Source organism: Montipora capricornis, chromosome 4 (assembly GCF_036669925.1).
Source record: "Montipora capricornis isolate CH-2021 chromosome 4, ASM3666992v2, whole genome shotgun sequence".
Taxonomy (NCBI): domain Eukaryota; kingdom Metazoa; phylum Cnidaria; class Anthozoa; order Scleractinia; family Acroporidae; genus Montipora; species Montipora capricornis.
The window spans coordinates 36,462,664-36,477,663 of record NC_090886.1 but is presented as its reverse complement, the minus strand read 5'-3'; the positions used below and the strand labels follow the sequence as shown (position 1 = coordinate 36,477,663).

The 15,000-nt window shown below is 40.1% G+C and overlaps 1 protein-coding gene across 1 annotated transcript in view; it reads right to left on the bottom strand.

Moving 5' to 3' along the window:
- Positions 1 to 935: 935 nt before the first annotated feature.
- Positions 936 to 15,000, bottom strand: part of LOC138046634 (latrophilin-like protein LAT-2) — a 50,165-nt gene continuing 36,100 nt past the window's right edge. Inside the window, exons 15-20 of the mRNA XM_068893236.1 lie at positions 6,946 to 7,027; positions 6,003 to 6,069; positions 3,173 to 3,255; positions 2,977 to 3,088; positions 1,859 to 1,902; positions 936 to 1,014 (exon numbers count right to left, since the gene is read on the bottom strand). Coding sequence (XP_068749337.1) covers positions 936 to 1,014; positions 1,859 to 1,902; positions 2,977 to 3,088; positions 3,173 to 3,255; positions 6,003 to 6,069; positions 6,946 to 7,027 — 467 coding nt within the window. The remainder of the gene's footprint in view (positions 1,015 to 1,858; positions 1,903 to 2,976; positions 3,089 to 3,172; positions 3,256 to 6,002; positions 6,070 to 6,945; positions 7,028 to 15,000) is intronic.

Here is a 15,000-nt window from a genome sequence, read left to right as displayed (position 1 = left end):
GCCGCGCACTGAGATATGGTCTTTTTGAACATATCTTGTTTAACCTCTTAAACAAAAATCTTGTTATTCTTCCATAAATTCAAAATGCGTTTTAATGGGCTGCGTATCAAACAAGTTATCCAACCGAGGTTTGATTTGTTAAGGGAACAAAACATCTTGAGAGATTAGGGATCCCTCTGCGAGTGCTGCGACGCCATGGAGGAGCTTTCTGAAAGACGACGGCGGCGGCTACCAGGACACCATTTTAAAACATGTTTGTGACAGTGTTGGTTCCTCGTATAAGGGAATTTAAGATCTACGACGCTAATGTACGTTTTTAAACTCTTTCCTTGTTATTCCAGATCGCTAAACTTCTACGAACAATTCGAAGCATCCAGGAGTTACACTAGGAAGTCGTGAGAGCAGAGCTGGCGCAATGGTAATTGCACAGGATCCCGTTACCCGAAGCTTCCATACGTATTGTACCCTTGAGTCAACCTTGTCCCGCGGGTATCTTTCTATTTTTAGAACTACTATATTTTGACATATGTGACTGAGAACATACGTGAAGTGGCTTCCATACATCACATACGTATGTGATGACTATTGGTCTGTTATGATTGGCTATTGTGAAAACACCCACTAAAGCCTCCCTTGGAGGTGTTTTTGTAAAAATAAAAAGATACGGGAAAGGATTGACTTAGAGTGTTAATATGGGAGATGGAGGCTCCGGGTAATGGGCCCCTGTCGGGCAAAAATAACCTACATACTATTCGCAAAGAGTAGAGCATGAAGTTCCTAGCGTTGCGGTCTGTCCTATGTGGTTTTTCATCGTAGGGAGGGTAAATTCTCGATGATATAAGCTAAATCAAGCTACTCTAAAATCCGAAGGTTAATTAAAGATATGTTGACGATGGCTCGCTTCCCGCCAATGTAGCCCGGGTTCGATTCCCAGACTAGGTGTCATGTGTGTGTTGATCGCACGTGTCGCTGTTTTGTGGCTTTCTTACTTCCGTCGATGTAGATATCCGTGATCTATAATATCAGAAAAAAAAGTTATCGTTAATGTTCCTCACGCAGCTTTTTCGTAGGAAGTTAGGCAGGAAGTCCTGGCGTGATACTGTTAATAACGAAAGTGCACGCGACGAGACTGAATTATAAATACTCTTGTTTTTCGGCCATTTTAACTTGATCAAAAACAATAATTGAAAGCAAACTGCGGTGGTAAACATTATAACGCATTTTAACTTGACGTTTCGTATCATACAACATACATCATCATGTACGGGCAACAGCCTTGTTGAATTGCACTGTGAACGCATTGGGAGACTCATTTTCATCATTGTGTGCGCGGAGCAAGAACTCAAATTACAAGAAATCAATATACCAGAAACTGAGCTTCCTAAACCACAAGAATATTGTGCAATTATGGCTGCCAAGGTGCAAAATTGTCCCGAAAACGAAAAGATTTGATCAAAAGGTCAGTGAGTTTGAAGTACATGCGACGTTTACTTACTAAATTATAAAGATAGTAAATCGTTATCGTACAAGAGTATACGAAAGTCTTTTTGCTTTACAGATCAAACTGGCTCTTCCCCAAAACACTCCCACAAAGCAACTCAATAAGACTCTCGACCCTGTCTCCCGCGCGACCTCAAAGTGGCCAATTGATTGTCCCGCCATATATACTGACTACTAGGATCTAAATTGTGGAAATGGAGCATTTTCGAGATTGTACGAGAAGAGACGTTACATGTTACCTTCGGGGAATGAAATGAAGAATCACTTCGAAATATTTGGGAAAGCATTGGAATTACAGTATTTTTGTATAATTTACTGAAAATTACAATTCAAAAAACCTTAAGTAACTCTGTCTTACCTCTTCAGTTTTGGCCAGCAATGAAGAGCAAAAATGAAGAACCCCTTTGGGAAAGAATAAAAGAATTACACTGGGAATTACTACAGGATCAGGTTGAATTGTCATCAAATAATTCTATCAAAGCATTTTCTCAGTCGAATTTTGACGTCACGATGGCCACGTTGGTGAAAAGAAGAGTAATAAAAAAGTCTTCTGGGAATTTGACCCAGTTATTACGCTACAATTATTGTAGTTCTTTCTCTTGTTTGCCACCAACATGGTCGTCTTGTCACGTGAATGCAATCAAAGAATAAAGTGCGACGCAATTGCACGGTCACGGGGTTCGAATACATACATACAATACATACTGAATTGACTACTTCCCAGAGGGGCTTTTCAGGTCCATTGGCCGTGTTTTCACGAACGGTTTCTCAGGTCGCTTAGCGAGGGGCAACCGAAAATTCTGTGAAAACAGTTCCTTTTCCAACTCGCTTAAAGTTAAGCGAGTCGGCAAATTTCTATAGAATTCTGTTTAACTTTAAGCCACCAAATTATTGGCAATTTTTTTCTTCTGATTACCAGAGTCGTAATCCTAACTTTCACGCGGGGCTTTTTGAAGAGCAAGGTTGTATCTACACATTTAACTTGTACAAGAGAATTTAAGAAAGTGCCACTGTTCTTTTAAACTTGAAAAATGTGAAAAACTGACCTATTTCAGTATACGCTGCGAGCAGTTGGTTTCTCCTACGCTTCCCGAGAGAGAAACCACTGCGAGAAAGCGTTAGTTTCTTTGAGTGAGCCGCCGTCCAGCGCCAAGGACGAATAAATTAAATTTGAACCGGTAAAACAAGTTAGTAAACTTGTTTTGGCGCTTGCGCGTACGTTCAGCTACGTAACTGCTGCGTTTGGGTGAGCCTGCTGTGTAGAGATTTCCCGCGAAATAAGACGAAGTGGTGTCAAATAGATCACGTGGGATGCAATAGAGGACGTTTTCCGTGTTTCCATAGCCTCATCCAAACACGAGGGGGAGTTGGGAGAAGTTGAGACAATTATGCAAACCCGAGACGCAGTCGAGGGTTTGCATCAGTGTCGAGAATTCTCCCAGGAGTCAACACCTAGTATGTAATCATAAGTCATACCTGAGTGGAGTTCAGAATGACATTAACGTACAGAAACGCAGTGTGTACTGGTGTCAAGAGACACGTGATACCCAACAGGGGCATCAACACCAAGCACGCTCTGATCCCCAATCTGCAACAAAAAATGTGTTTACATAAACTTGCACTGCCATGGAGCTTTCCAAAAGACAGAAGTTTAAGATGTTAACTATCTCACCTGGCTTGTTCCATCTGCCTGTGCGATGTATGTTGCATTGATACCATTTCCTTTATCACTCGCACGACAATTACCGTGTTCGCCTAAAACAGTAGAGTAACAATCAACTTGACGAACATTTGTCAAAGGAAAAGACAGGAGATGAAGAAGGCCGAACTCAGTCGAAGGCAACCCAAGGGCTTCTTTTACTTAGGCGGCAGGGGTGTGGGCCGCTCCAATCTCGATTAAGGTGATGTTACATGAACCGATTTTAAACGCAACATTGTTGTTAAATTTGTCTGGTGTAACATAACGCACAGGGTGATTCTTAATGCAACATGTTGTTGCCCGAATTTTGTTGGAGTTAGTGCGTGTAACACCCCCGCCATTGACTTTTAACGCGACATCGTCCCAGAATACACCACGGAGAACTGAAATAAGTCACGTCGACAGTCACTTCAACAGTGTCCGCCACATTTCTTGCTCGGGATTTATCGAGCAGAAGCCTGGGCTCAAATATTGAAAGCTGAGTAAACCTTGGAAGGCAAGGGCTGGGTTCGAGAGGTATCTTGAAATGTTTATTTACAATAACAGATCATAAAGTTATTGTTTGGCATTATATGTTTCGTTTTGCCGGTTTTATTAGACTGACTGGGGTGCACCCGAGAGTGCAGAAGTTTAAACAATTAAACGTCCTTCTTGTGAAATTTTAGCCAGCAAATTATTAGTAACGATTCCTAGCCGAAAAATACTAAACATTCGCTAAAAAAACCATACACGGACGTCGCACAGGCGCATTGCTATCGCTGGTGTCACTCCTTCTGTGCAGTGACTTTTAAGGCCCACCTTCAACCGAGAAGCTTTTCCACCGGTTTTTTTTTGTTATGGAAATTCGCATTTCTTGTCGTAACGATCTGATAGGATGAATTCAGCTACGAAAATTGTTCCACGGCACGCAATGCCTGTAAGGTGAACGTGGTTCCTTAGCTACCGAACGTTTTGATGTAACCTCTTTTCCAAGGAAAGAGATAAAAGACACCGGAGTTTTAACTATTAGGGACATTTAGCTTCGCGTTTTCAAAGTCGACCGCAAACTTCAAACCGCAGTTAGCGCCACGTGCCATGTTGGATTATTGTTTTACTTTACATGTTTTAATTCAACCGAGCAAGCGTCTTCAAGGAGGTGCAAATGATCAGCAAAAATGTGTTCACTCAAGAGTTAAAAAACAAAACATAACTTATTGGTTGAAACGTGAGTTCCTATAGAATTTTAAGGTGAAAAACTCTGCGGCAGGAGCCCATGAGTAGGAGCTTGCCTATCTCATACACGCCCTTATGAGTCAACCTGTGCGCGCATCTTTCTAGTTTTAGAACGCCAAGAATTCCTCGGCTCTGCACGCACTGTTTTAAAAGGCCAATTAGAATAAAGTCATTAGGGCCGTTTATACGAGAGAAAATAAGCCGCGGCTTACTCTGGTCGCGGCTTACATAAGACGCGAACACCCCGCATAAATGATACAAAATCTACGTTCACGGCTTTCTCAAGCCGCGGCTTATCCTGGCCGGGGAGTTTATACTCGTATAAATAGTTCCTTTCGCGGCTTACGTAAGCCGCGGCCAGAGTTAGCCGCGGCTTATTTTCTCTCGTATAAACGGCCCTATTGTCTAACGAAGACAAATGAAGCAGTAACACTGTATTTAAATCTTGCAAATTGATGTAAATGTATGTAAATGCGAGTCTCCTGCTCAAGGTTTCGTTCTAAAAATAGAAAGATACGCGCAAAAGTTGACTCAAAGATCTACTGCATATGGAGGCTCCTACTAATGGGCTCCTGTCTGCGGTAAATCACTTGCCGCAAGAAGGGTATCCAGTCGTTAGAACTTGAACCGCAAAGTGCAAACTCGACCGCAAGGCAATGTCATGTGACACAAAATACGGGATGCCAAATGTCTCTATTCCGACAGCGGCAACTTCAACGATAACTCCTTTTCAAAATCCACTCTAACTTACCAATATCTTAAGGATTTCGTGATAATGCCATCTCGTTAACGTTGTAACACGTGAGTAAAGTATGCCATAAGTGATTTGGTACTGACCGATTTGAAGTAGTCTGTCTCTTTTGCAGCTGTTATTGGGGCGTCACGCAACGCTCACCCCGCCCTTTTTTATTTTTTGTCTTTTCTTCGGGGGGAGCGCTGCGTGAACAAAACCGAAAAGCGGTTGCGAAGGAGACTAGATTTAAAGTAAACATAAATAATGCACGATTCACCGTTGTGTGCTTACGTTTTCGTGTCTGAAATCTTAAATTAGGTCATTTCAGGTGGTTGTTAAAAGGGCAGTGTCACACTCTTTTAGTCAAACTTCAAAACACTAAAAGACGTCCTTACATCAATAAAAACCGAAAAATAATGCTGTAGTTTTGTTGCCAATGACCACTGAAGTTCACTGAAGCTATTTTTTTGTTGTTTGCATCCAAGGATGGAGAGGATGGAAACGGAATGAAACTTGAAAAAACTGGCCAGTCTTTTCAAGTTTGGAGACACCAAAAATAAAATACGAATAGCTCTTTGTGCCATAAATATATTTCATATCTTGTCAGTGGGTTTGTCAGAAATGCTGTACGAGTGAGCTAAAGTACTAATTTAGATTTTTACTCATTTTTGACCTAAGAAAGCAAATTTGGAATGACAGTGCCCCTTTAAGCGGAGTACGGCAAAGAAATGCACTAACATGCGTGCCACACTTGTAGCACGACTATCCGTAACCAATGGTATTCTTGTTTAATGGCGTTGCCGTTGCTGTAGAGGCCATTGATGTTAAAACTACTTATTGATTCCGAAACTCACTTACAAGCTCAACCAACGCAACAAACGTCGCAAATATCCAAAGGGCGCCGCTACCAGAGGAAAGCCAGCAGCTTGGTGTTTGAAAACACAAACAAACAAACAAATAAACCAAACATGGGTTATTTAGTTTTGAACTCCTTCCTGTGAATCGTTAAAGATTGTTCGTCTATTTTTCTAAAAAGGTCTCTGAAGTAATCCGGCATTGGAATAGCTTAACACGTTAATAACGAAAGTCCGTGATTGGTTAGACAGACAAAATGTCATTACAATGGGGTGATTCTCCAGGCATTTTAAACACATCCTCAGACAAAATTAAATAATCTGGCTTTCTTTGTTTCTACCAAAAAGTTGCCAAAAGTTCCAGCAATGAGTCTCTAAAGCTTCGCGCAGTGTGCCGTTCGCATGCAAAAAAATTAAAGAAAAATCGGCTTGTGTAGTTCAAATGACACACCTGCAGAGCCACGTTGGTCATAGCGAAAATGCGATACGAGACAGTTAATTAAGTTAACTTCACTTTAATTAAAGTTGTTAGAAAAGTAAGCCAACAGCGAATTTCCCGTACAAAAACATCATTGACCAGCAATATTTGCTATCTCATGAGACTGGTTACTCTTGGTCTATGGACAGGAGCAATGAAGCGATTTTGACAGAGAGTTCATCGCAGTCGGAAATGATCAACTTATGCAGCTGATTAAGAATTCTGAGAAACAATAAAGGCTTCAACGACTGATCAAACCTCGAATTTTCTCAAGTGGCCGTCAGCCATGCCTGATTTCGCTGCTATGATTTCTCAGTCATCAATCACTTTAACTCCGCAAATCAATATACAGGATTTGCAGGATACATCATTTATATTCTCTAGGTGATTAAAGTAGTTACTTCTCAGTTTAAAACAAACAAAACACTTTCTTAAGGCAAGAGCTTGCCGGCAAAAATGATGAACTTACTGTTTGTCGCTGACAAAACTATCGATTCCGTTTATTCCAGTCGCGATGCCCAAAGATATGCTGACAAAAACTGCAGGTATCCCTGAAATGGAGAGAAGTGTGATATTATTACACCCTTGTCGTTTCTGCCATAAGTTTCGACATAGCTTCAGTGCTGTTGACGACCAACAACAAGTGGCATATAGAGCGCTTGGTATTTCGTAGCAGTAATCTAACCTCAAGATCTGGATGTGTAGGCACAAGCCGTTAGACATGCATGTCAGTGGTTTTATAAGGGGCAGAAACAAAGCAAAACACAAATCCACATAGAAACATATCCAAATTAGACGTATGTGACCATCGATATCTCGGGAGGATCTTCCGAGTAAAGTCAATGTAGAAATCTGGAGCAGGACCCAGTAGGACGAACTTTGCACTCAAGTGAGAGAGACAAGATGATGACGTACATAGTTCGGATGTGCAAAACAACCAAGTCCTCCGGGAGGACGAGAGGGAAAAGTGGGGCTAAGATAAAGCGAGGAATTAAAGAAAGAAAGTGCAAAGGGACGTGAAGTTTTTAGATACCATCTGGGACGAGACCATGGAGACGGCTAAAGCCAGATAGCAGAGGATGCTTTATGGAACTGAAACGTGGACCCTGGCCAAGATGCTGGGGAAAATTATTTATCAATGGATGCTACACTAGAATGCTGCGAACGGCCCTGAACGTGCATAGTCAACAACAAATGACTAATCAGGAACTCTACGGGAGTCTCCCAAGAATGTGTGAAACAATCCGTATGAGAAGACTCAGACTAGCTGGTCATTCTAGGCCTCACAATGAAGAAACCAAGCTCGATATATTATGCAAGAGTAGAAATATATCGTCAGTAGATCACAGACGATAGAAGGAATAAAGGGCCGCCAAACTCTGAAAACATTTGCTTCGAGAGCCATCGAATGAGGCTTTATTCACAACCCGCGTTAACCAAACCGTTGGAAGATCCTTTAGCGACGCGCAATAAGACTCACGATTGAGCACCCAAGTTGTGCCCGTTGAAAGCAAGCAAATGTTTGCAGAGTTTGGTGGCCCTTAATTCCTTCTCAGTGTACAAGCAGCTCGAATGAAGAAGACGAATAGCTAGCGGAGGAATTGTTCGTGATCTACGTGGAATTTCGAGGCGATCGAATCCTTGGGAGCGAATTTTTTTTCTTTCGATGATTCCGGCGGCTTCGTCTCGGTGCCCAACCTTGGGAAAGAATACTGATAGAGGGAAAAGAAGAGGAACCAAAAACCACCTAAATCGCTCTTAATAAACCCAGAAATCATACCAGAGACAAAAACACACAAGACTGAAGCAAGGTAAGCTATTTTTGTCTTTTAAATCGTAAATATTTTTTTGAATTTTGACAAAAACCGTTTTCCCCATACAAATCCTTATATTTCTACTCTTGCATAATGTAGTGCAGTACAGCGGATACTCGTGTATCGAGCTTGGGCTACCTGTGAAGAAACGGCTTCGATTTTAAAGTGCTGTTTTGGAAACTGCAACTTGGTCACCAAATCGAGGTAGGCCAAGAACTGCATACATTGACACCATCAAGACTGACACTGGATTGGAGAATATTAAAGAAATAAGAGACGCCATGTTCGATCAGTCCATTTGGAACTAAGATTTATAAAGGTGATGATATCTACTTGAATAACTAATTAACTAAAAAGATCATACAATTACTTGTAATACAATTGGTATAAAATTATTATTTTAATTATTTTGCATTTAGAAGTCTTTTCTCTTCTGAAACATTAAATATGTGTATTTACCTATTATCTTTGAAGTGCTTTCGTTTTCTAGGGTAAGTAAATACCTAATTTTATCCTCATCATTAAGGCTTTTGAAAACAACATCGTGTGTTGAAAGGAGAGAATGGAGCTCATTTCTAATGTTATCGTACCCTGGGCAATACATCAAGAAGTGCCGCTCATCTTCTATATAGCCTCTATTGCAGACTAAACACGTTCTTCCATCTACTGGGATTGGTGCACCTCTATTTTCGTATTTCCCAGTCTGTATTCGCAAGCTATGAACCCCCAGACGCAATTTTGTCATACTTATTCTATGTGCTGGGTTTCTGATAGTTTTGAGATAGTCTTCCAATTGGTAGTCGAATTTGACTTCTTTGTGTGTAAATTTCTCTCTAGAGCCTTCGGAAGTGTGTTGTTGCGAGCCTTCAGCCAATTTCGAATGTAGTCCTTTTTAAGCTGATTCTTTATGGAGGAACGAGCATTCTTAATGTGTAGTTGGCTTGATGTATTGCCTATAGAGTGCATTCGTATAGTTTCGTCATTATTTAATACATCAAAAAATTGGCTGTGACTTTTTGCGTGATGAAAGGCTTCCTTTAATAGAGGGTTGACTGTTTTATGCTGTAATCTAAGCGAGTAAACTAATATTGAAGCTTTTATGTCTATACTTAAAGGGTACCGTCCAAGTTCTGCCCTACAGGCAATGTTCTCTGTGTACCATGGGGTATTTAGTGTTTGTTTACAGAACTTGATATGGACTTGTTCGATAGTGCTTTTGTCAAAATGGGTCTTATATGATAATAGCTCCGGTCCCCATATTTCGCATCCATATAGTAGTATAGGTTTGACAAGGGCATCAAAAAGCTTATTCTTAATTGTAATTGTGGTCGTATCCGAATTGGAGAACAATCGTTTCACTGTCGCAAAGAACTTTATAAGCTTTTTTGCTAAGGATGTCTCTTGCGTAGGTAGCGACCAGAGATGAGGTCATTTCTATTCCCAAATATGTTTGTTTGTCGACGATAGGTAATGCTTCTGAACCATATTGGAAAATTTCCTTGTTTTTGGTTTGACCGTTCCCACTAAAGATGATGATATTTGATTTGTTGGTATTCACCTTCAGCTTCCATTCCTCTGCGTGCTTTTTAATGACGTTAATCGATTTCTGTAGTCCTTCTGGAGAGGGACTTAAAACTAACAAATCATCAGCATACATGAGGCAATTTAGAGAATGGCTTCCAATCATTACTCCTGGACAATGGTTGTCCCTAAAGTATTGCGGTAAGTCATTCATAAATAATGAAAATAAAACTGGACTTAAGCCATCACCTTGCCTTATTCCTTTGTTGCATGAGAACATTTCTGTGATAGAGCTTTCATCAGTTTTGACGCAAACTTTTAATCGACGAATACATGGATTTAATGACTTTAAAGAATTTGCCTTTAACTCCATATTGGTAGATTTTATAGATCAGCCCGGACTGCACACACGCTATCAAACGCTTTTTCATAATCGATGAAGCCAACATAAAGTTTCTTATGTTGTTTTGTATACTTATTAATGAGTTGCTGTAGGATGAATAAACTATCTGTTTCGGGAATTTGGGCGAAATCAAACTGTTCTGGATTGAGGATGTTATGTTGTTCGATAAACTTGTTCAGCCTGGATTGTAAGATTGATGTAAATAGTTTTTCCTAAACAGCTCGTCAATGTGATTCCTCTATAATTTGCTGGAGACCGCTTATATCACCCTTTCTTTTATATATCGGTTTTATAACACCTATGTTCCAATGGGTTGGGAATGTTCCACTGTCTAGTATATCATTGAACAGTTTTTTCTAATGAAGGCATTAGATAATAGCGTCCGTGTTTAATCATTTCGTTAAGGATAGAATCCATACCCGAAGCTTTCTTCAACTTGAGTTTTGATATTTGTTCATGGATTTCGTTGGTCGTAATAGGCTGCCCTAAAATGTCGTTATTCGGTGAATTTTCGTTTTCCCAGTCCATATCTTCATTTGAAAAGTCCAAAGTGGTGTGCGGTTCCTGGCTATCATATAATAATTTCTGATAATGACATATCCAATCTTCTGACGAAACAGAGGTTTCCTCTTCGACAGCATCGCGCTTTTTCTAAGTTGATTAATATACCTCCAGAAATCTTGACTGTGTTTTGGGTGTAAAGCATTAATTTCATTTACTATTTGGTTTTTGTATCTTTTATGCATCATTTTGACATGCTTTTTGTATTTCTTTTTAAGAACAAAATAATCTTGTCGTAGTGATTGGTGAGAACTGGGGTTAATTTTCTTTACTAATTGTTGCAGTTGTTTCTTTAACTGTCTGCAGGTGTGATCGTACCATGGTTTCTTTTCTTTGGTAGTTTTAGAGTGTTTTCCGCGATGTTGCTAGGCATGATTTGGCCACCGAATTGATAATTTGGTTAAATTGCGAGATTTCATCGTCTACTGATGCGTGGTGTTCTGAGTTGAAGGAATCAAATAATCTTTGAACATTAGGATTTGGATAATGCACTGAGAAATTTGTCTTTTGAATCTGCCTTCCAAAGAAACTTTTTAAAGTTCTTTTGAGTAGGTGCCGCTTTGCATAGTGGTTGTCTAGGTGCATTGTCTTTTACCATGTGAGAGCGGGAGGGAGTTAATTTTAGACTGATAGGACAATGATCTGAGTAGGTTGTCAAGGCTTGAACTTGAAATCCTAATATCGTCTTTATAAGGTCTTCACTTGCTAGTGCGTAATCGACTGTGCTTGCCCCATTAGTTTGATAGCAAGTGTATTTTCCATCGAGATCACCTGTTAACCTGCCATTCAAAATTCGCAATCTATTTCCTATGCATAATCGTAATATTTCTCTTCCTACTTTGTTGATTGTGTAGTCCGCGTTGTTTCGCTTTGGGCAATCCGTGTCTCGATTGTAGGTATTATGAATTGTTAAAAAGTCATCCGCATCGTTTTCAATGAAATCGTTTAATGTCCCCGTTCTCGCATTGAAGTCACCAAGTAAAAGAACTTGGCCTTGGGTAGAGTACTTATGAATTTCTTTTTCTAAGATACTGATAACGTCTTCTCCTGCCTTTCGTTGTGATTGTAGTGGGGGTAGATAAACTGCAGCCAGGAAAATGTCTGCCTGGAGTCCAAGCAATTGCTTATGTAATCGGCACCAAATTATGTTGGGGGAATCACTGTGTATACGAGAAACAAAATTTTGATGATAGTCTCGAATTAATACCGATACCCCTGCTTGGCCTCGTCTGCTTACGGTGTTTTTTAACGGTTGAGTACACTGTGTACCCTTGAAAAGTTAATGTCTCGTCGTTTTTTGCCCATGTTTCTTGGAGACAGATAATATCAAATTTGGATAGCTTAGATTTAATTGATTTAATGTTCAATTTGGTATTCGAGACGGTTTGTTTCGTCGGTTTAAGCCTAGTTTTTAGGCCTTGAATATTCCAAGAAATTATATTAAAAAACGTTATTTTGATTATTCATCTTGAAGAAATAATAGTAATGATTAGATAAATTAAAGTACGTTAAAAAATAAACGATAACTGTTGGACTACGTAAAAAATTAATAGAATAATATCAGTCGAATAAATACGACTAGATTGATTTGCATAAGCTGGTGAAAGTAAGTGACTATTAAAGTAAAGCTTACTGTTGATTTCCGCGCTTTTATGTTCATCGACCGTTTTGAAGTGTAGCCAGAAGTAAATTCAGCAATTGCTGTGACGGGTCCCTTGATAGGTTCCTAGTTCCATTTGGTCGAGTGTTGAAATGTTTTCCTCTTGGATTATGTGACTGTTGCTTAGATCGTGGCGAAGTGGAAGAGTGTCCATTTTTTCTTGCCCATTGTATTAGTGCGCCAGCCAAAACAGCAAGACCTCGCTTGTTATAATGCTTTCCCGTCACGTGTAAAAAGGCTTGCCTCCGTCGCTTTAACATCTATAAATTCCACATCCAGCAGTTTCATTTCCTCGTTTAATTGAGCGATCCTGTCGTTCTTGGTATCTCCATTGTTGTTGAATTGTGGTGGGATTTTGCAGAAGGCAGTTTTGGCATTTGGAACTTGGAGCGTGATTCTGTGACTAGGATATTCAATTTATCTCTCAGGCTCTCAGTAGTAGATTCTGTGTGGATATGGTTGGTGCCCAGGTGAAAAATGACACGCTTGACAGCTTCGTCTGGTGTGGGATCACTTTGTAGATAATTGATAGCTGAATCAAACGTTGCGCCGCTAAGTGATCCAATGCCCATGGTCAATCTACGGCTTTCAAGGCCGCGCGTGTGTTAGAATCACCAAAAATAATGGTGTCTCCGACGGGTTTTATTTTCTTGAAGGCTTTTTGTTCTTGAGTAACTTGTTTCCGTTGATCTTGGGAGCTGGCTGGGGGTCTGTCGTTTTCAGGCGAAAGGACAATGGATTCTCGAGATAATGATTTCCGGTGTGCGACAACTTCACCATTAAAAATGCTCTCTTGGATAGAATTCAATTCTTTCTCAATATCATCCACTCTTTTTGAATTAACACGTTTTCTTCCATCACAGATGTGTTCCTTTGCTGTATCGTTTCATCATGATCATTGGCTTGTTCTGCTTTCTCTTCTGCTGTTCGAACGCGGGCAAATAGTTGTGTCATCTCTTGAGTTGTCTTCGCTTTGTACGCTGCGAAATTCTTGAAGTGGTTCTGAAGTTCTGTTTCGATGGACTCACGCAATGAGCGCTCTTTGATAATTAATTCATAACATCGTTGAGTTTCAGTTTTGGACTGTTTGCAATTCAGCTGTTGTCGATTTAATTGTAGCTTGAAGATCTTGCAGAGTGCGTGTCGTGCTGTGAAGCGTTTCTTTAAGCGTGACATTTTCTTCAATTACTTTTGCTATTGAAGATTTTACAGACTGGATTTCTTTGTGATCAAATCCACCAGGAGTGCTTGGTAAGCTTCTTCTCCTAGAGTTCTGGGGTGATAAAGCACTGACTGGATGATTGAGTGGTTATGAAACTATCGGTCTCAGTTTCTTTACTGTCAGACAGGGCGCCATTATAATAGTGGCCAAAAGGTCATCTAATGATTTGGAGTTTCCGTAGTTTTCATCGGTCCGCTCTTTTTCAACGTTTTCCTTCAATTGCGGAAAAATTTCCTTACACCAATAACCGCAGTGGTGCCCTGGATCAAGACGCGGTAGGTTGTTAGGTAAAAAGAAATAGTGAGATTGCCCAATCTTGTCGCGCCACGTGCTATGTCTGGAGGATCTTGCTCTTGGATTTGAGCCATCACCTTGGCTTGATGATCACTTTTGCTCCATTCAATTTCGTATGTTTCTTGAGCATTGTCGTCTCGGGCTCGGTAAAAGTCATCGAGACATCTTATCCCACAGCGGCAGATTCTCTTTGCTTGTCATGAATGCCGTGGTTTTGTCGCCATCATTGTATAGCTTAAAATTAATTTCCTCGAACAAAGCTTGTCTGGACTGTTTTCCTCCTGGCATGTCGAAGGTGTCATTTGTTTCTTTTATGTACTTTTGTGTAGCGTGTTTGAGTATCTTTACTGAGTCACTTACATCACCGATTTAGGCTCTCTAGTGCTCTGTGCTAACCGCATTGTGAGTGAGTGAGTGAGTGAGTGAGTGAGTGAGTGAGTGTGTGAGTGAGTGAGTGAGTGAGTGAGTGAGTGAGTGAAAGTAGTAAACAGTAAACAGTAAATCTTTATTGCGCCTTACTCTCCAAAGGGAGGTATCGGTCTCGTTACAATAAAAGGTGATGATCTCTACTTGAATAACTAATTAACTAAAAAGATCATACAATTACTTGTAATACAATTGGTATAAAATTATTATTTTAATTATTTTGCATTTAGGAAGTCTTTTCTCTTCTGAAACATTAAATATGTGTATTTACCTATTATCTTTGAAGTGCTTTCGTTTTCTAGGGTAAGTAAAATACCTAATTTTATCCTCATCATTAAGGCTTTGAAAAACAACATCGTGTGTTGAAAGGAGAGAATGGAGCTCATTTCTAATGTTATCGTACCCTGGGCAATACATCAAGAAGTGCCGCTCATCTTCTATATAGCCTCTATTGCAGACTAACACGTTCTTCAGATCTACTGGTGATTGAGTAAACCTCTATTTTCGTATTTCGCAGTCTGTATTCGCAAGCTATGACCCGTTACAATAAAGGCGATCATATCTATTCTATGTGCTGGGTTTCTGATAGTTTTGAGATAGTCTTCCAATTACTTGTAATTTGA